The 21,778-nt window shown below is 37.3% G+C and overlaps 2 protein-coding genes across 3 annotated transcripts in view; both read left to right on the forward strand.

Moving 5' to 3' along the window:
* angpt1 (angiopoietin 1) overlaps window positions 1–1,644 on the forward strand; it is an 84,063-nt gene extending 82,419 nt beyond the window's left edge. The window contains exon 9 of the mRNA XM_079591404.1: window positions 900–1,644. Within this exon, the coding sequence (XP_079447530.1) occupies window positions 900–1,063 (164 nt within the window). The 3' untranslated portion in view covers window positions 1,064–1,644. The remainder of the gene's footprint in view (window positions 1–899) is intronic.
* An 11,138-nt stretch (window positions 1,645–12,782) lies between these two features.
* On the forward strand, window positions 12,783–21,530 carry abrab (actin binding Rho activating protein b). Of its 2 annotated transcripts, none has more exons than XM_079591875.1 (3): window positions 12,783–13,075; window positions 17,562–18,353; window positions 19,206–21,530. In XM_079591875.1, the coding sequence occupies exons 2-3, from the start codon at window positions 17,785–17,787 to the stop codon at window positions 19,687–19,689; spliced, it is 1,053 nt and encodes a 350-aa protein (XP_079448001.1). In that variant the 5' UTR covers window positions 12,783–13,075; window positions 17,562–17,784; the 3' UTR covers window positions 19,690–21,530. The 2 variants fall into 2 exon arrangements, with proteins under 2 accessions (XP_079448001.1, XP_079448000.1); XM_079591874.1 differs by having other exon boundaries at window positions 12,890–13,157.
* Window positions 21,531–21,778: the final 248 nt, after the last annotated feature.

Below are 21,778 nucleotides of genomic sequence, written 5' to 3' on the forward strand. Positions count from 1 at the left end.
ACTCCGCCCACAAACTCTTCTGATTGGCTGTGATTTTAGATTGATTTGGTTGTGTCTCGTACTCATCTTGTAGTTTTTTGTTTTTTTCAGTAACATTGTAAGTTTGGCCTTGCCAGCAGTGGCTTTTAATGTAATGTGGTTGTATTTTTTATGAGAAAATTATTTAAAATGAATCTAAATAATTCCCTTGTTATTTGATTTATATCATATAGTATTGTATGTTAGCTTTCTTTCAGGATATTGTGATACTGAATGCATACACAGAAAAACATATGATCTTACTCAGTAACTTTGTCTTGTTTTGCATTGCAAAATATCTAAACATTCTTAAATCAAGATACATTTACTTAACTAGCTAATGTCTTGTTTCAAATGAAAAATAATCCAAATTAAGTGACTTTATGCTTAAAACAAGAAAAAAAGAAGTCAGAAAAATATCTAACTCCACTGACAGATTTTGTTCTTGTTTGAAGCACAAACTCACTTTTTTTTTAAACAAGACAATATCTTCAATCTTTTTTTTTTTCATTTTTAAAACAAGACTTAATATCTTCAATCATTTTTTTTTCATTTTTAAAACAAGACTTAATATCTTCAATCGTTTTTTTTTAACAAGACGTAATATCTTCAATCATTTTTTTTTAAACAAGACTTAATATCTTCAATCATTTTTTTAAACAAGACTTCATATTTTCAAACATTTTTTTTTATTATTTTTTAAACAAGACTTAATATCTTCAATAATTATTTTATTTTTTTAAACAAAACAAGACTTTATATCTTCAGTTAATTTGCATAATGCATCTTAATTTAAGAATGATTATATAGTTGCACTGGAAAACCAGATTGATAATTTGTTTGCAGAACATCAGTAACGCTGGTAAATGTGTGTGTTTTAGGATGGTGGTACGACGCCTGCGGTCCGTCCAACCTGAACGGCGTCTACTACAGACAAGGACAACACGTCGGAAAGTTCAATGGAATCAAGTGGCACTATTTTAAAGGCCCGAGTTACTCTCTCCGATCCACCGTGATGATGATCCGGCCGGCCGACTTCTCGTAGTCCTCCACCAATAATAACCACAGAAGCTTCGGAAAGTGTTATTCATCGCCCAGCGTATAGTGCAGCATTAGCACTCCTCATCGACACACACGAGGCTGTCCCGTCCACTTCATGGAGAGACGGAAACTCCCTGGGAATTTAGGAGTGGACGGACTTGGATAGGCTTTGTTTTTAAATATCAGAGGTAAGAATTCAAGTGCCATTGACTTGTCACTCAGGACCTGTGGACTGTTGAATGCAGACACGTCAGCTTTGCTGGAATTCAGTTAAAGCCGCTTGGACGTCCTTCAATATCCTAAAAGGACCTATTAATGTTTTATACAAACGTGTTGCACAGTTATATTTGGGTTATGATACTTTACTTCACATTTTTATGCTCTTTTTTTTATCCCAGTATATTATTACTTTTTTATTTTGTACATTATTCCTGTCAAAGTGAAGAGAACCATAGCATGCAGCTTTAAAGGTGACTTACAGTGCTATTTACACGAATAAGAAGGAATAGCACAGCCGTCCTCCAGCCTGCAAATAAAGTTATTCTTACTGAGTAGTTCTGCCTGGCTTTTCATTTTAAATAATCCAAAAAAAACTATATATATAATAAATTAAGATACATTTACTTGAGAAGCAAAATGAGTGAAAAAAAATCATCAAATGAAGTGAGTTTGTGCTTAAAACAAGAACAAATGTCTGACAGTGGAGTCAGAAAAATAATCTTATTTCAATAATCTTATTTTATTGCTTATTTGAAGGGAAAACTATGATTTGTGACACTGTCAAAAATGTGAAAAATCATCTTGTTTTCCGTTTGAACATCAGATATTTGTTCTTGTTTTAAGCACAAACTCACTTAACATTCATGATTTTTTTTTATTTTTTTATTTTTTTTTCAGAAAAGTAATTTAGCTTCTCCAGTAAATGTATCTGGATCTTGAGACAGAAATACTGTGCTGTGTGCAAAGGGAATATTATTAACGGCTTTGAACTTTTGTGAACACACATCATTGCTTGGCATCAAATGTTGAATGCATGCCAAAGATCACAGTTATTACACATAATACCATAAAAATATTGATCTAATTATAATCATCGTTACAACTGATGAACTAAAGCCAATGGCACATACGGTACTGGTGCAGTATAATACAAATAACACTGTTTTAATTCATTCATATTGTCATTTTTGCAGATTTATAATGTAGTATCTCTTCTCAACAGCAGTGTTATTCTTACCGACAAGCTTGGATGATCTTTTACATTTATCCTCGAGCCTAAGGTTTGCAGAAGTGTCGAATAATTGTGAATTATTGAAAGTTTCATTTGTATGTGAAGTTTAATTGTTGCGGTTTCAATCACACAGATGCATTTTTTAACAGTTTTTGTATTGAAACATTCTTTGCTGCTTTTTGTTTTGCACTGAAACCGCAGCCGTTTTTCATTCCTCTGTGGCTTTTTCATCATTTCACACGTAAACATGCGCCAGACGGACTGTTTTGACCCAACGCCACGTCATTCTGCTTCCTCCGCGCTTTATGCATGATAATCACGCTTTCAGCTTCTAAAGTTGACCGAAGCCTTGCATTCTTTTCCATACGCGCTTCATCTCGCGTGTTCTTGTGAACGGCCCATGTTCAGTACCAGTTCACAGGAAGGGTCCATTTGTTGAACTAACAATGAAAGAAGCATTTAAAACATCAAAAGTTGCATCTGTTTAATTCTGTTTAATTCACCCATGAACTATACTGAACAGATGTATTTTTATTAGGGGTGTAACGATATCCTCATGTCACGATTCGATACATATCACGATATCCTCATGTCACGATTCGATACATATCACGATATCCTCATGTCACGATACTTATCACGATACTGAACTCACCATACGATATTATAATATTGAGATACTCAAAGACATACAAGTGAAACTCAAAAAATAAGAATATTGGAAAGTTCATTTATTTCAGTAATTCAACTTAAAAGGTGAAACTAATATATTATATAGACTCATTACATGCAAAGTGAAACTAATATATTATATAGACTCATTACATGCAAAGTGAAACTAATATATTATATAGACTCATTACATGCAAAGTGAGATATTTCAAGCCTTTATATGTTATAATTTTGATGATTACGGCAAATTCAAGGTTTTCAGGTCCCACTTTATATTAAGTGGCTTTAACTACTATGTACTTACATTGAAATTAATAATTTGATACAATGGACTTATTGTGTACATACATGTTTTTACATTGTACTTATATTTTTAAAACACCTGCATGTAATTGCAGCGGTAATTAATGTATGTAATTACACTGTTGACCCTTCCCTTACACCTTAACCCAGCCTTAAACTTGACCATACCAGCACACCTGTCCCTAACCTGACCCGTATCACACGCAATAGCAGCAAAAGTGTTTTACAATAAAACATGAACACAATAAGTACATTGTACTTATTTTTCGATGTAAGTACAAAGCCACTTAATATAAAGTGGGACCGGTTTTCATAAGCTGTAAGCCATAATCATCAAAATTATAACAAATAAAGGCTTGAAATATCTCACTTTACATGTAATGAGTCTATATAATATATTAGTTTCGCCTTTTAAGTTAAATTACTGAAATAAATGAACTTTTGCACCATATTCTCATTTTTTCAATTTCACCTGTATGGTAAATATGTTATCAAAAATGTACTGTTGATTAAAATGCTAAATTTGGTGTTACATTGTGGGTGAAAACTTCAATTTTTAGTTTGGCTGAAATATCCATAATCACATATTGTCACTATCCACGATACATATTGTTGCATTTTTGTATTGCGATATATTGTGACACAATATATTATTACAACCCTAATGTTTATGAACTAACATTAACCAAGGTTAATGAACACAGTTTATGTTAATGCGTTAACTAATGGGACCTTTCTGTGGACTTTACTTTACAAATGTACATACATTTTGTTTTGGTTTGTGCAAAAAAGCATAATTTTGTAAATGTTCTTTTTGTTGAGTTGGCAGGACTGTAAAGAGATGTTATGTTTATCTCACACTAATATTCTTGTATGTCGCTGTGTGTAAGTTTACCACTGTCTTTCATCACACAACATCAGCATGGAGCGTTTTACTGGAGCAGGTACTTTACTGTAAACCCATAAACGGCTGTCGACTGCAGAACGGCATGTTTATGATCACACTCCAAATACTGCTCAAAACTGCTTTTCAGAGGAAAGCACTGCTTTACTCTTTATCTTTTATAAGCGCAGAGCCATCAATATGTTTTGAATGAACAAAGATGTAGCTAAAGCAACAATAATGCTATGGACTTTTAAAAAAAAAAAATCTCATTTCAATTTCATTTGCCATGTTATTTAAACACTTCGTCCTTTGTAACAATGTTCATGATGTTAGTTCAAATAATAAAAGAAACGGATGCCTCATGCTTAACTGAATCTGCAGTGTTTTAGTCATTTATTAATGCACTGCAGTTTTCTTGTTTCAATGATGAAGTGCTTTTATTATGTATTATTAAGCTCAAACTCACTTAATTTTGATGATTTGTTTTCCTTTTTTAAAAAAACACTTAATGTCATCTTGCTTCTCCAGTAAATGTATCTTGATGTAAGAATCTTTAGATGGATTATACTGGAAAACGAGACAAAACTTAGGGTTCAGAGTATTTATTTTTTCCTACATTAATTTCAAACATGTCTGGTAAAATTATGTGGTTTTGTTTTATTAATACAGTGTTTACTTCTTTCCTGATTTACCCTGAAAGAATGGAAGTGAAATGTAACATATACAGTACAAGACAAACTAAAATCATAATAAAATACAATTATTAACTTTTTCATATAAAATAAGTGCATTTTTTAATCATTAAAAATAAAGTAATAGAGTTTGACAACAAACACCACAAAAAGCTATACAGCATAGTTAAAAACATAATAATAATTAATAATTTCTGAACATTGGTTAGTCTTTATTCACCTTTTTCTCATGGTTTCTCAATATAATTCGTAAAAGTATAGAATATAGTATTGTAGTTCTAATAGAGGCTCTCTGTAACGCAGTGTGACAACATGCCCCGCCTGAGCAACTGGGGTTTAAACCCGGCGAGTGTGTTCTGCTGTCAGATCAGCATTACAGAACTATCTCAACTGTTAAATAACGGATATAAGATTAAAATAATATCAGATTTGTCTCATTTTAAATAAAAACAAAAAACAGAGAGAAAAATATACTTTTGCTTTGCTTAAAGGTACAATATGCAATATTTTCTGCCGCTAGAGGCGCTACATTACAAACAACAACAACAACGGCGCAGCTTGATGACGACGTGAAGGAATGATGGGAACTGTACATCCACCGTGGATGTAAATCAGTCCGACGGGAATCTAAATCATGTTCATGGATGAGGTAAAGTTCTATTTTTATAAATGTTGCATTTAATGACATGCTTTTATTTCATTAAAATGAATAAACCGCAAGAAAAGTAAGGTTTAAACTAAATTGGTTATCATGTGACTGTATTTGTCGAACTCATTGTTGTGATAACGCTGCGCAGTTTTACGTGTTCTAAACCATTGTTGTAAAAGTGCATTCGAACACACACATCATTTGTCAAAAGACTGATTAATCTTTATGTATAACGTAAGCTATATTTATTTACATGGCCATAAACACCAGACGTGATGAACAAAGTCAATAAACTAAACACAAGCCTAAAGCAATAATACTTTCCTTACATAAACATAACTATTACCGAATGCTACATTTGGAATATATAAAACTGACCCGTACGTTTATGGGACTTGTGTTTGTCGACAGAACCGGCTGCAGTCAGTAAAGAATAATTGTGTTCATAACGACTGCGCAAAACAAGCTAACGTTTGTAGCTTGATAGACGCTACAACTACAACTTCAACTACAACTCCAGGACTCCGCGCAGTACGAGCGGATCCGAGGGTAACGTGGATATGACGCATTGACCGGCGGCTCCAGCTCACCCGCTCACACGCCCCGCTTCCTCGGTTAAAATCACAATATTCTCACGATTTAAAAATAGTTGGAAACATTTGGGATATTGTAAGTAATCAACTAAACAAAATATATAACACTGGCCTTATGATTTTGAGATATTTTAATGCAAAAATATTACATATTGTACCTTTAAATAAATGTTCAGAGATATCTTCCAAAGAATTTTTTAATTTTGGTGCATTTTTTTCTCTATATAGTGTTGATATGGCAACTAGGTTTCGTCATGCCGGCATGTGTGTAAAGTTTTAAAGCATGTGTGTTACAACGAGCCCGTGTTAGTTTGCTCACTCCTAATGCTCTGGAATCCGGAGTCTTTCTTTTTCTTTCACGCCGCTATTCAGCATTTTCTATTTGAGTCACGTCTCTCCTATAGACACAATATTTACACACGGCAGAAGAAAAAACCTAAAGAAGAGCAATGTGTGTGTAGAGCGGGCTCTGAGCGAGCGAGACACCTTTGTGTCGAGCGAGAGACTGTGTTCTGTTAGTTCTGTTGGTTCTGGACCGTGACAGATTCCCGAAGTGTCAGGCGATGCTGTCGGGACGCACACAACCCTCATAGTTGACATTCCTACACACTAACCGAAGGGTTAAGCAAACGACGGGCGCTTATGTCCTTCAACACCTGAACTGACCCACTACTCCTCAACATCAGACGGCACAATGGAGAATCAGGACGCATGCGGGATGTGCGGTGGATTCAAGCCAACATAATAGAGCTAACAGAAGAGGCTTTGCATCTCTAGAGTTTAACTTGTGTATTGATGACACATTGATATCGTTTAGTCTCTGTAAGGCCGACTCGAACGCTTCACTGGCGTTTCTGAAGACGGATCCTTTCCTGTTTGCACAAGCCGGATGGTTTTTGTTGTTGTTGCAGGAACCCCAGAGAAGCGAACATCGGGCCTGACGCCAGATCAGACAAGACAAGAGACGACACGAGTGAATGAGCATCACACCACAACATGATTAAAGGTGTAGTTCACTTCAGGATTAAAGCGGTGGTATAATGCGCTTTTCGAAAGATGTAAGATAAGTCACTGATGTCCCCAGAGTGTGTGTGTGAAGTTTTAGCTCAAAATACCCCACAGATATTTTTATATATCATGTTAATATTGTCACTTTTTGAGGGTGAGCAAAAACACACCGTTTTGTGTCTGTCCCTTTAAATGCAAATGAGCTGCTGCTCCCGGCTCAGGGGGCGGAGCTTCAAGAGCTCTTGTCTTTTATTTCACACACACATGCACTGAACATTTAAAACACTTTTAGCCTTTTATGTTCAAACCGAAGTCTATGGAAGCTTGTTTCCGCCACAGAATAAAACATTTAAAAAAAATAATTGCGACTTTTTATCTTACAATTGCGAGTTTACATATCGCAATTCTGACTTTATTTCTTAGAATTGCGTGTCAAAATTGCGTGAAATAAAGTCGCAATTGCATGTTATAAAGTCAGAATTCTGACTTTTTTTCTCGCAATTGCGACTTTATTTCATGCAATTCTGACTTTATAACATAATTGCGACTTTATATCTCGCAATTCTGACATCTTTTCTCAGAATTGTGAGATATAAACTCACAATTGCGAGTTATAAAGTCCAATTCAAAGGAAAAATAAACTTTTTTTTAACCTCAGAATAGTTTATATCTCACAATTCTAACTTTATATCACACAATTATGACTTTATATCTCCCAATTGCGTATTATAAAGTCAGAATTGCAAGATATAAACATGCAATTCTGAAATAAAAAAGTCAGAATTGCGAGATTCTTCGCAATTACCTTTTTTATTTTTCACTCTGTGACGGAAACAACCTTCCATTGAAATCAGTCAAAGATGGAGAGCCTCAAGAAGAAGTGACACATGTAGAAGCAACAGGACATTTCTGAATGGTTAGTTGATGAATTTATGAAGCTTATGTGTAGTTATCTTCTAGTCATTGATTAGCATATTCTGTCTTGATCATCTATAAATCGTGTTCAGTGGGCGGGGTTTATGTAAATTTTAGGGTTGGTGATGTCACTAACCCAGGAGGAATGTCGTGTAGTTCCTACCAGCCGTTTGTTGTAGTCCTTAAAAAGAGATTTCTTTAAAAGCAAATATCTCCCTTTGCTCTGAACTTTGAGCGTCGTAACTTTGCAGATGTTGTTTATGTTCAAACAGCAACATTACACACTAACTACAGTTAAAAAAGTCAAATCAGAATCAACCACCCCTTTAAGATTTCCTGATAATGTACTCTCCCCCACGTCATCCAAGATGTTCATGTCTTTCTTTCTTTCTTTCTTCAGTGGAAAAGAAATGAAGGTTTTTGAGGGACACACTCCAGGAAGTTTCTACAGAACCACAGTGACCCGTACAGGTTTGACATTAAACATGAGTTGGAATGAGATTGTTCCAATTTTGTTCTTTTGTGCTCCATAGAAGAAAGGAAATAACAGGATTTGGAATATGATGGTGAATAAATGTTGACAGAATTTTAATTTTTTGGGTCAACTATTGCCTGAGAAACGCATAACCTCATTGCGACACCATTGAATAAATGCTTCGTTTTAAATATGCATCAAAAGGTCAGCGCTTGTTGATCAGGGTCATCACTATTTTAAAACGCAATAGTGGTTACTGGCACATCCGTGGCTTTAGAGAAACAGAGACTCAGTCCATCGACAGATCGCGGCCCTGGAGATCTCCGGCTTGGCGTTGTCAGGCTGCGTTGATGTCGAGTCTGAGCGTGTAAACACAGTTAGTGGTTTGGGACTTCTCTCACTTTAGAAGTCCAGAAGGTGTTCGTGGTGAATGGTGACGGATGGATGGAGAGCGTAAGAGTGAAACTTAATAATAAGCGTTCAGAAGAGTTATGACGGCGTGTTCATCAGACTCCCTGTCGTCCGGTTAGCCACGGCTCAGACCCGCGGGACGCTCCGCACTGAGAAACCTCTGTTTGTTTGGTTGCTCAGTGGCATTAGCCTTTATTTCACCAGCGGCGATCCACAGCGACACAGAGCCCTTTATAAACCCAGAGTTTGCTTTCATTACCATTATTATATGGGATTGCAGAGCCGTTTTGTGTTCCAGTCACGTCCAGGAAAGGCTGAGAGGCCAATGGGTTCTGAACATATATTAGTTAATTAGGTTACAGTGTCATTGTTACAGTGTAATTATATATTTCAGTACTGAGTAATATTAAGCAACTACATGTACTTACTATAGGATTAGGGTACACTAAAAAAATGCTGGGTTATTTTAACCCAATTTTGGGTCAAATATGGACAAACCCAGCCATTGGGTTACATTTTTTAATTGCATTTTTAATCCAACGTTTGGGTTTGTCCATATTTGACCCAAAATTGGGTTAAAAAAACCCAGCATTTTTTAGAGTGTTTGGTTGAGGGTTAGTTGCATGTAACTATGCATAATTTACTATTATTACTATATGGTAAGTACGTGTTACTAACAAGGACACTGTAAAATAAACTGTTACCGTTCATTATAATAACCTTGGCTTAGAAGTGATCGGCTGACTTTTTCTGTATTTCCTGAACAATGAAACCTAAAAAATGCTGGGTTGTTTCAACCCAATTTTGGGTCAAATATGGACAAACCCAAACGTTGGGTTAAAAATGTAATTTAAAAATTCAACCCAACGACTGGATTTGTCCATATTTGACCCCAAATTGGGTTGAAACAACCCAGCATTTTTTAGAGTGTACAAAGCAAACGTAATTCTCAACAAAAATGACATAAATCAACACAGAAAAAAGGCCATAAAGCAAGTGTTTCTGACCACAAGGGAGGCAATCCATACACAAGGTGACCTGAAAAAATACAGATTTGAAATAAAAATCGCACAAGAACCGATGTATGGTCATGAAGATATTTTGGCAGAAAGGCTCTCGTGTTTTACAACATCATCTTTCTTGTGTAATGACGAGTGGCACAAACAGTCATCCGTCTCCGGAGAGGAGAGAACGCATGTTTTCCTCTCTCTCAGATCGCATCCTTTGTTAATACAGTTATGTGTTGTTGTGCTTCTCAGGGAAAGTTGTAATGGATGTTCTGAGTGTATCCTCGGGAGATGTGGTGTGTGACACACACTTCTCCAGCATGCGCTCATGTCTTGCTGAGTTTGCAAACACTTCTCCACAGGGATGCTGACTCAGAAAGATGGACAGATTCCTGCAAATACACATTTACATGAAATACATTAGGCCTATATTGAAAAAGTTTTGTTTTTAATATTTATAAAGTACTGTTTTCCTGAATAGCAGCACGTTTGCAAATGTGATTTTACAGTCGCTAGGACACATTTCTCAATACTTAGGTCAAAACTCTTCACACAGTTCTCCTGACCAGCGTTCAGCTCGTCACAGCTCTTCACTTCACACACACACACTGCACTAAAACTACCAGATCACTTCATAGATGACTCAGATCAACACACTCTTCCATATAGCAAAGGTTGACAGCCGACACACACTTTATCACCCACAAAACAATGACCTAAAAAACACTAACTTTATGTTTTCCTCTGTAAATGCTTTCTTTCTTCTACCTCTCTACTGTTTAGAGTTCACTGCAATATATGTAATGAATCAGACATGATGCATATGATTCAATACTTTATATATTTTGTCTTAAAAAAAAAAAAAGTAATTCCAAAGTACAAACATTTGTCTACACACCATCCACCGACACACTCTAAAATTTTTTGGGTTGTTTCAACCCAATTTTGGGTCAAATATGGACAAACCCAGCCATTGGGTTGAATTTTTAAATTACATTTTTAACCCAATGTTTGGGTTTGTCTATATTTTACCCAAAATTGGGTTGAAACAACAGTTTTTTTTACCGAACTTCAGATAATTCGATTGACAAGTGGATGGAAACTTAGCTAGTGTTTAGCAACATTAATGCACGTCTCCTCCTGAAGGGACTCGCCGCGTGCGTGCATTAAAACATTATTATCAAGCCGCGTCCTCGCTTCATTCTCAAATGTTACTGTTTGCCTAAAGTGGTGTAGACAAACTATATAATAAACTATGAGCAGGGACACAATAAGCCACGCAGTCGTCTCTCCATAGTAAAGCGGCGTGTTGTCAGCTAGCCGGATTTTCCTCTGTTTACTTCCGTCAGTTCTGTTGGATTTTTCCCGCACGTTAAAGCTGCCGTCGGCAAGTCTGGCAGATTGAGTGGACTTGGACAAAATTTTGAATGTTTACAACTCTCATGCCCCTCCCCCACTACCAACGAGCTCCCGCCCATCGTCAGTGCGTGTGTACCTGATTTTCTGTGAACGCGTCCATCTCTTCAGCATCGATCAACACCATAGACTCGGAGGTCGGCTGCCCTGGCTAATCTATCCATAGATAGCAATAACCGAGGAACTGGAAGCTTGTTATTAGATTTTCTCTCTGCCATCACGCTGCGTACAATCTTCAGGCGAACTTCAGGCGTGTCGTGTGCATGTGATATTGTAACGTCCACGTCTGCGCGAGGGAGGGGGATCTGTGATTTGTGCAAGACCTGTGATTGACAGTCAGATCACCCCCCCCCCCCCCCCCCCCCTGCGCTGATTAGACCCGATGATCCGGGAGCGGTGGATTTTTGCAAAACAAAATAACACGCTCCAGGTGGAGTTAGAAGCTCGGGTTTTTTTCTAAAACCACCTTATTTATGTTGTTCTGTCGGATTATAGTGTCAATTTCACTGAATTTGATCAAAAAAATGTTGCAGACGGCAGCTTTAATTCTGACCAATCGGAGTGCAGTTATGAAAATACAGTCAAGACTCATCTGGCCAACGAGTGATGTGGATGTTGTCATGTGACTGCATTTTGGTTCCTTTCATCAACTCATCAGCTGATTCGGACCAGAGCGATCAGTGTGGTGTGAAAAGGAACCAAAACGCCTGAAAAATGCTACGATAAGTATAGTTTTTCTCCCTTGGTCCGGAGCAAACGAACCGAACTACAGATGTGAAAACAGCCAGAGATGAGCGGATGTGAGTCCTGTTGGCCTCTGTGCGTCTGACTCCTGATCTTCCATCCATTCCCTTTATTTATTTATCACATCCATAACGTTCAGTCCAGCTTTATTGGATTAGAGACAGATATGAAACCCACCAGCTGACTCTGTTGACTTTGGAGAGTATAAAATGATGAAGGCAACACTCTCTCCGCTCATTATCCACGAGGAAGAGGATGTTCTGTTTAAATACTCATCTGCGTTTTCTCCCGTTTAATTTCTCTGTCTAATTTCCACGTCTATCCCTGCAGATTCGGGCGCTGTTTTCCCTCTACTGTGTGTGTGTGTGTGTGTGTGTGTGTGCGGTCTCACAGGTATTTATATTCATGGTTGGCAGCTAAAGTGATCCGTCAAATCCAAAAACAACATAATACAATATGATTCTCACAGTACAAATATTCTGTAATAACTATGAATAAAACCCGAGAGTATAATTCTTCAAAATTGTTACTTTCGAAAGCTATTTAGATGGCAATGTGTTTCCCTGAAAATATTCTGAAAGCCAAAAAGCTTTAGAGTAAAATTATTTACCTCGTTTTTTTTTTTTTTTTTTTTTTTTTTTTTTAAGACTTAATGGTGCCTTTAATCAGAGACAGATTACATAAAACATAACATAAACCACAACATAAATCCCGTTTCGCTGCTCAGAGTGATACACCGATCAGAAACCCAGGGCTGAGATGGCCAAAGCTAACAAGCTCAGGAACGCTTTGGTCTCGGAGGAACTGAAAGTTAAACAGAAGTGCGTCACGCATCGGCAGGTACAGGTGCTCTCACTCCGGGTCTGGACCCTTGACCAGGACGGGGTTTCGGCCCACATGGACGAGTGAATAACTTGACCACGCGTCTATAGTTCAGACAGGCGTGCACGCGCTCGGGAAGCCGATTAACACCTGGCTTTCTGGACGAGGCACCAATCCACACTAATGATGAAGGTAATAAATCAGCTGGAGGCTCGGGCGGGATGGAAACCATCTTGAGGACTGCTTTAGGACCAATATTTGTGTACTAGACGAGGTAAATGAGGTATTACGGAAGGAATGCAACGTGCAGATGTGTTTCAATTAGCGTTTACAATTCAAATGAAGTCCTGTGCACAAGTGCTCTTGACCATCAGCTTATGAGAACGTGTCGTGGGAGAGGAGGTCGTTTCAGTGGTTTGGGGTTTGACCTTTGACCTGTGTTGCAGATGAACCCCATATATCATCCGTTCTGGACGATCTGCCTTTATCTCAACATCTGCAGATGATTGTGTTTTAAATGCTCCAATGATAGTCTGCATTTTTGTTGGTTAAATATTCACAGACCAATTTATCACACGTTGTTAATTACATTTATGCATCAGGCAGAAGCTTTTATTTAAAATCTTTTATCATTTTCATAAGTGGCGGCATGCACTACAAGAGCTAAATGTTGGTGTGTGTGTGTGTGTGTGTGTGTGTGTGTGTGTGTGTGCACTGTGCACTTAACAAAATTGCTGCGATTATTTATCACCACTTAAAATCCAAAATTGTTTCAACTTTAAAAAGTATGGGTTCATGCTTGACTTAAAATATTAAGTTTAGTTAACTTTAGTTTAATTTAGTTAAGTTTGATATTTAAGTTATCTCAACAAATTTTAAGTTGTTATAACTAATCGCAGCCACATTTTTTACAGTGTGTGTGTGTGTGCACTTTAAAAAAAATGTTGGTTTAATAATATTTTGTATACTTGTAGGATCTACTTGTTGCTTTAAAATGTTGAGTTTGTTGTAATTAAAAATGTGTGTGTGTGTGTGTGTGTGTGTGTGTGTGTGTGTGTGTGTGTGTGTGTGTGTGTGTGTGTGTGTGTGTGTGTGTGTGTGTGTGTGTGTGTGTGTGTGTGTGTGTGTGTTTTCAAAGATCCTACAAGTATACAAAATATGAGGAAAGTATTTTATATATATATATATATATTATTATTATTATTATTATTATTATTATTATTTTAAACAGGAGGGAAGAACAAACAACAAACTTGTTTACAGAATTAATCTGCCAGAATTATTTGGCAAAAAAAGGCAAACTACAGCAACAGGTTTTATTTTACTTTAAAATGCATAGAAAAACAAAAAGCTGACAGGAAACAGCATAATCATAATCAGTTATTAATTTTTCATTGGTTCTCTCTTGTTTTTGCATTTTTTAAAATGTATTTGTATGACAGCCTGGTCAAAAATTATTTTGCACAATTAGTCATGTTTCACTGCATTATTATCACACATAAAACAAGCACAACTACACAACATGCTTACAAAATCTTTAACACATTTAAATATATTTGAATAAAAAATCAAATATTGCTAAAATGTCAATTTTTCTAGTCCCGACATCACTTATGGCTAGTACTGTATATAAAAACCAAAAATTAAATATAGATAATATGTACTTTAATAAAAAAATATATATTTGCTTAATTTTAACAAAGTTAAATAGGAGCTCTTCTCAATCTCATATTGTTATGAGGACCTCTGCTGGTGGACACATGCACACACACACACACACACACACACACACACACACACACACACACACACACACTTAACACTAATTATTTTGAGCATGCACTATTTTTATTTATGACCACACATTTACTTTTAATGTTAATGTTTGTCACGTGTAACAAAAATGTTAATAATTTATGTAAGCAAATATTTATGCAAACATTGTATTTGTTAATGCAAAATATAGGTTGAATTTGCCATATAAAACATTGTCCACTGATGCTGCAAATCTGTTGTGAGCCCTGATTGCTTTAAAGGGTTAGTTCCCCCAGAACTGTAAACTCTGTCAGTGATTCCTCTCCTCGTGTTGTTCCCCGTCAGACTTTCCTTCATCTTCAGAACACAAATGAAGATATTAGTGATTAAATCTGAGCGCTGTCTCACTCCTCCATCGGCTTCTGTTGTAATTGAAACTTGCCGGCCCAGAAAGTTAGTAAAGACGATGTTTAAAATAGTCCGAGTGAGTGACGACAGCGGCTCAACCTTAAGTTTATCAAGCGACGAGAATACATTTTGTGTGGAAAAAAACAAACAAAAATAAGGACTTTATTCAACTCTTGATGTTTTCTGTGTGTTCCTCTGAGTGAGTTCCCGTAGTGTAACAGCGCAGCGCTTCTGGGCTGTACGTCAGAACGGAGGCTCACTATTGGCTAGCATCACACACATGACCAGCGTCGGCCAATAGTGAGCCTCCGTTTTGACGTGAGCCCCATTTAAACTCCCCTGAACCAGCCAGTCGGTGTCCGTCAGGATGGAGTTTGGTTTGCTCAGGTTCCTCTGCAGTCTCAGTGACCGGCGTCCCCTAACACACACTGACACAGATCTACACATGACTGACAGCCACCAGCTGCAGATACTATTAATAATGCCTCTCAATGCTATCTCAAACAAACAGATAAACATAGATAGCATATAAACACCAAGTTTAAAGATGCATGCACAAGCACAAGTCTCTGCACTTCAATACAAATGTGTGGCATAAATAGAGAGAAGTGTTTAAAGTGCATTATAGTAATAATTTTGTCAAGTCCTTCACATCTGATCTTGCTGCCATGCAATGCAAGACTATCCGCTACGCAAGCAGAAACTCAGAGTCTCCTTCAGGTGTCAGGTATTTTCCTCTCCAAAGACATGTCTACTTCTGTCCTGGATTGAGTGACTCCGTGACATTTGATCTTCAGTAATTCTTTCCTTCTCAATTATAACATTTATCTTGTTCTGCTTGGGGGAAATGTTCTCCCATAATTACATAGGAACAAACCATAGGGTTGATATAACATATAGTATCTTGGTTTAATGGTGGAAAAAAACCTTCATTTCTTCACCTTGGGCATTTAGTTGGAATGAGAGAGCATGTGTTGTTAAAGTCTCCCTGTCGTCAATCATTTTATCCCTTAAAACTCATCTTTGATCACCAAAATGTCACATTTAAATGTTTTTTCCTTTAAAAAAAATCTTCATGCCTTAAAATATCTCGAATGTAACTCGACACCCTTGCCTCATTTAGTATTCACAGTTCTATGAATATGCAAATGAGCCCCGCCTCCACTCACTCACTCACTCAGAGATCCACACGTTGATCTGATTGGTCAAGGTAGTTTGTGACGTCAGAAACACAAACCGTGTTTTTGAGACTGTCTTTGGTTCACTGCAGTTTTAAGCAGAAAATACTCAGCAATGCTGTCCACTTATGAACTTACACATGGTGTGTGTTAAAGCAGATTAATAACACCACATACACACATAAACTACAGTAAAAGCTGGATTTTCACCACAGTATCTACTCAATCCCACTGCATTCATTGTTCACAGTATAGCCGTATCGTAATTGACTGTTGGGGAAACTTACACTCTAAAAAATGCTGGGTTGTTTTAACCCATGTTTGGGTCAAATATGGACAAGGGTTTGTTGAAATTTAGTGTTCTGTGTTTTTTCACAATATTAAAATAGGGGGAGATCTGTTAGTGTTTAATGTTTGAGGATTTTACACATACATGTGTGCGATTGCTTGCTGGATGATGGAAGCGCTTAATTTACTGGAGTAACACTTACTTGGTCTCTTTAAGGCTATTAGTTTGCAAGGTTTTAACAAGTAAATCAGATTGTTATTCAAGTACATATAAATTCCAAGTCCCCCTGTTAGGTTTGACCATACGGTGAAACTCGAAAAATTTGAATATTGTGCATTTATTTCAGTAATTCAACTTAAAATGTGAAACTAATATATTATATAGACTCATTACATGCAAAGTGAGATATTTCAAGCCTTCATTTGTTATAATTTTGATGATTATGGCTTACAGCTTATGAAAACCTTTTCACAATATTCTAATTTTGAATTTGGGGTTTTCATAAGCTATATGAAATATGTTGAAATATCTCACTTTGCATGTAATGAGCCTATATAATATATTAAAAGGTTACACTAATATATTATATTGACTCATTACATGCAAAGTGAGATATTTCAAGACTTTATTTGTTATAATTGTGATGATTATGGCTTACAGCTTATGAAAACCCCAAATTCAAAATTAGAATATTGTGAAAAGGTTTTCATAAGCTGTAAGCCATAATCACCAAAATTATAACAAATAAAGGCTTGAAATATCTCACTTTGCATGTAATGAGTCTATATAATATATTAGTTTCACCTTTTAAGTTGAATTACTGAAATAAATAAATTTTTGCATGATATTAAAATTTTTCGAGTTTCTCCTGTATTTGACCCAAACTGCACATGATCCACACAGTTCACACTGGCAGTTTAGCATTGGCGATATAGTTGTCTTGATAAGCACCACGACCAAATCAATTCAGAGTAAGTATAAGATAAGGAGCTGTCTGCACATTTGTGAAGCCTAGGAAGAAGCTTAACACACTCTGCCCTGTTTACAGCGATGGTCAGTGTGTATGATGAAACGTGATTCCCCAGCAATCCCAGAGGTCGGGAAGTGTCAAGGAAAGATGATCATCGGGATGCCTAGCATACTTTCCACCGCAGCGTAGCGATGGTTCACCCATTTCAAAACCACTTGTGCTAGAGCTCCAGAATTTACTACAGGTCGGGAATCCCAATAAAGAGTTAAACAAAAGCCAAAGGACTTGAACGAGGGAAGGAATGTCAGAAAGGAAGCCCTCCGCAAACAAGAACATTAAAAAGCTGCGTGCCATAAGCATGGTGTGCGGTTTAACCCGGAGCTGGCAGCAGTGGGTGAGCGAGAACGAGGACAAGCAGTCCAGCGAACCCAGCGGATGGGCTCCGGGAGACCCCGGAGACTCGGGAACGATCAGACCCTCTCAGAAGCCTCTTCCCAGCCAGGAGCTTACCAATAAAAACCAGGATGATGTGGAGTCACGCATCAAAACCGGACAAGTGCTGAAGAGTGTGACGAGGGATGTCCTGGAGAGAAGTGTGGGCATTGACTTTCTGACCAAACGCATCAGTAAAGACCCGGTCACGGACGAGCTGGACAAGATGCTGAGTCGGAACGGGTCGCCCACGCGCCGGAGAAAGTGCTCCAACGTGTCGGAGCTGACGCGGGGCTGGAAGGAGATGGAAGCGGAGACAACGCCGGTTCCGGAGAGCAGAGAGGATGAGGAGGATACGGGAGTCAATCAGGAGGAGACCGGGAACAACAGGACCAAAGACAGCACTGCGGTCACTATCAAACGATCCTCTGTTCTCGGGTAAGTTCTGGTTTTCTAAGGCCCTGTTTACACGAGAACGCTCGCGGTGAAAACGTAAAAATATTTTAGCGGATGTGCCTTTCGTTTACACGGCGACGGCGTTTTTGGGGCTTAAAACCGCAAAAAAAGTGAAACCACCCTCCAGAGTGGAAATCTTAAAAACGCTCATCGCGTTCCCGTCTAAAGGGTAAAAACGGTAAAAACGCAAAAGTCTGCTAGACAGAGAAGGCATCGCGTATGTGTTTACATCACAGGCATGCGCCAGTACAGGAAAATAACAAAACATTATCAAACTAAAATATAGACTTAATTTCATTGACAAAAAAATAATAATTATGTCATTTTTGAGCGACATGTGAAGAGCGCCGAGGGTTAAAGCAGCAGCTTTACCGTATTAAACATGACAAACTGTGTCAGCGTCTCTTTCACTGTCAGTGCTCCACATCGCCACCTAGCCGTCTGGAGGGCACACTACATCCAATCACACACTTTTGCGTCACCATATGCACGCAGATTTCCCCCCCGTAACGCTCGTCTAAACGCAGAATAAAAAGTGGTAACGCAACGCCACTTTTGTGTTTTCTCTTCAGATCGTTTCCGTGTAAACATAGCCTGATACAGATGAGAGCAAAAAGTGATAAAGGAGATGTCATGTGGTCATGTGTGTTTAGTTTCTGAATGAATCAGTGTTTTTGAACGATTCACTCATTAAGAAAGTCATTAATGAGCACTTTTAAACAAATGTGACCAAACGAAATAGCTATAAAAGCTTATAACAAACTTTTTATATACTTTATTTGTACATTACAATTTGCATTATTTCATTAACCATATATTCTACAATCTTCTTAGGGGCAAAAAGGAAATTGAAGATGCCAACAAAATAAATGCGCTGTCAAAGAAATACAGCGCTGTGGGGAGTTTAAAAAGCCGCTGGCAGAACTGGGCATCGGAGCACACGGTCAACCAGAAGCTCAACCCCTTCAGCGAGGACTTCGATTACGAGTATTCGATGTCCACGCGGTTGCGGAGAGGCGAGGAGGGTTACGGGCGGCCCAAAGAGGGCAGTAAGACCGCAGAACGGGCCAAACGCGCAGAAGCGCACATCCACCGCGAGATCGACGACATGTGCTTCGTCATCAGGACCATGGCGGACCGGGACTCGGACGGATGCACCAGAGTGACCTTCGGAGATCTGTTTGACAGATATGTGCGGATCTCGGATAAAGTCGTGGGAATATTAATGAGGGCCAGGAAACATGGGAAGCTGGAGTTTGAGGGGGAGATGCTGTGGCAGGGCCAGGATGATGCCGTCATTATTACTCTGTTAATATGACATGAGACTAATACCATGTGCTGATGTCATTCACTGTACAATCTCATTAGTTAACCTTACTGAAAAAGCATGCAAAATGCAAAAGCTGAAAAATCATGCAAAAACACAATCAATTCATTTACTCGAGTTAAATATACTGGATGCATCTTCCACACATTTTATTTATTAAAGTTGAGATGGTTAAAGTCCCCCAGTAGTCAGTAATTTTATCTTTGATCACCAAAATGACATATTTAAAAAAAAAAAACTTGAAAAAAATATCTTCATGCCTTAAAATATCTTGAATGTAACTCGACACCCTTGCCTCATTTAGTATGCGCGGTTCTATGAATATGCAAATGAGCCCCGTTAAAATGTTAATGTTTTTAGACCCATCCTCAATCTAACCGCAGGCTCTACTCTTTAGAAACCCTTTTAAAATCAAACATTAAACACTAACGTGGTCTTGTGCAAAAACATAAAATAACACTTAATATAAACATTTGCTCTGAAGCAAAGCATGCTGGGAATTAGAAATCTGCTGTAACCCAATCAGTTCTACTCAATATAATCAGTTTTTGCATTCACTTAACTTTTTAGTGCGATGAACATTTAATTTAGTGAATCATAACTTTATATTAACTTTTCCAATGTGGAGTAGTTGTTGATAGTTTAAAGTCAGACTTTTTTTTTTCTTTGAAAGTAAAAATAACAGCCATTTTTTTGTAACAATATTCCACTAGTAGAAAAAAAAAGGATATTAATATAAAAGAATATCCAAGTGCTCAACACTAATCCCTATAATGGTGACAAATCCAATATCATAGATAGTCAAAGTTCACTTGAAAGAATTAGGCTTTACTGAGTAACTAAGGCACACACACAGATTGCTAGATTTTTACAATTAAAATCAATCATTTTTGTACACTAAGTTAATAAAAAGTGTGAGGTTTGACAGCGTCTCTGAACTGAATGTGAATGTTTTTGCTGCTATTGATAAAACAGAAAAGTAAAAGAACGTTTTGCGTTTACACGACTGTATAACACTGTACAATAACGCCATTACTGCATTAACATCAACTAACAATGATACATATATACAGCATTCATTATCCTGTGTTAATGTTAGTTCACAGTGTGTTAGCTAATGTTAAAAATGTATTGAGATTAACATAAGGCTAATAATGCTGTTCATTGCTAGTTCACGTTAAATGAAACCTCATTGTAAAGTGTTACAGCTTTTTGTCATTAAATGTGTCATGTCTCCCATCCGGACTTTAATGTTTAGTTTATATTTGGTCATTTCCTCTTGTTCTCCGTGTAGTTGTGCTGTTGATCTGCTCATTATCGTTCGCATGTGTTTGTAGTTTTCTCATTACTCCTCATCTGTGTTCTCTTGTGTTGTTGTCGTAACCCCTGTTTTGGATTTGTTTCATATTTCTGTGACTTTTTTGAGTTCTGGTTTTTGGTCGTGGTAATATTTTTGTTTATTTAAATATAATTATAAGTTATTTGTTTCCTGGCTTTTTGTTTCTCTCTTTTCTTGCATTTCGAGCCACTATCTTCTGCCTTCCCTGATCCTCAATATGTCATGTTTGTTGCATTTGTGCATATATGCATGTAAAAATATTAGTTTTATTGACTCATACTATGTCAAAAAAATAAGCTGCTGCTTAAAGGAATGATATTTTAGGGATATAACCTACTCACACACACATCTGTCATACTGTCCATGATCCAGAAGAGGGAGCCGTACACTAACGCACAGTTCCTCTTAACATGAATTAAAGTCCTTATGAAACTGGATGTTATGTCTGCATTTAGTACATGTTGTACATTTAATAAAATGCAAAAATTTGAGAAAATCAAAATGGTCTATGTTTTGATTTGTAGAGAACACTTTTGACTTTCTCAGTTTGTGTAAATCCACTTGGGGTTGAGAGGATTTTTTTCCCCCACATTATTTTCAAACATGTCTAGTACAATTATGTGGTTTTGTTTTATTAATACATGTATTACATTGCGTATTACGTGACGTCACGAACGCGCATCACAGAACAGAGCAAGGCGAGCGGTTGTGCTTATAAAACGGAAACTTTTTTATTTATTT

The sequence above is a fragment of the Phoxinus phoxinus genome (assembly GCF_949152265.1).
Source record: "Phoxinus phoxinus genome assembly, chromosome: 19".
Lineage (NCBI taxonomy): Eukaryota > Metazoa > Chordata > Actinopteri > Cypriniformes > Leuciscidae > Phoxinus > Phoxinus phoxinus.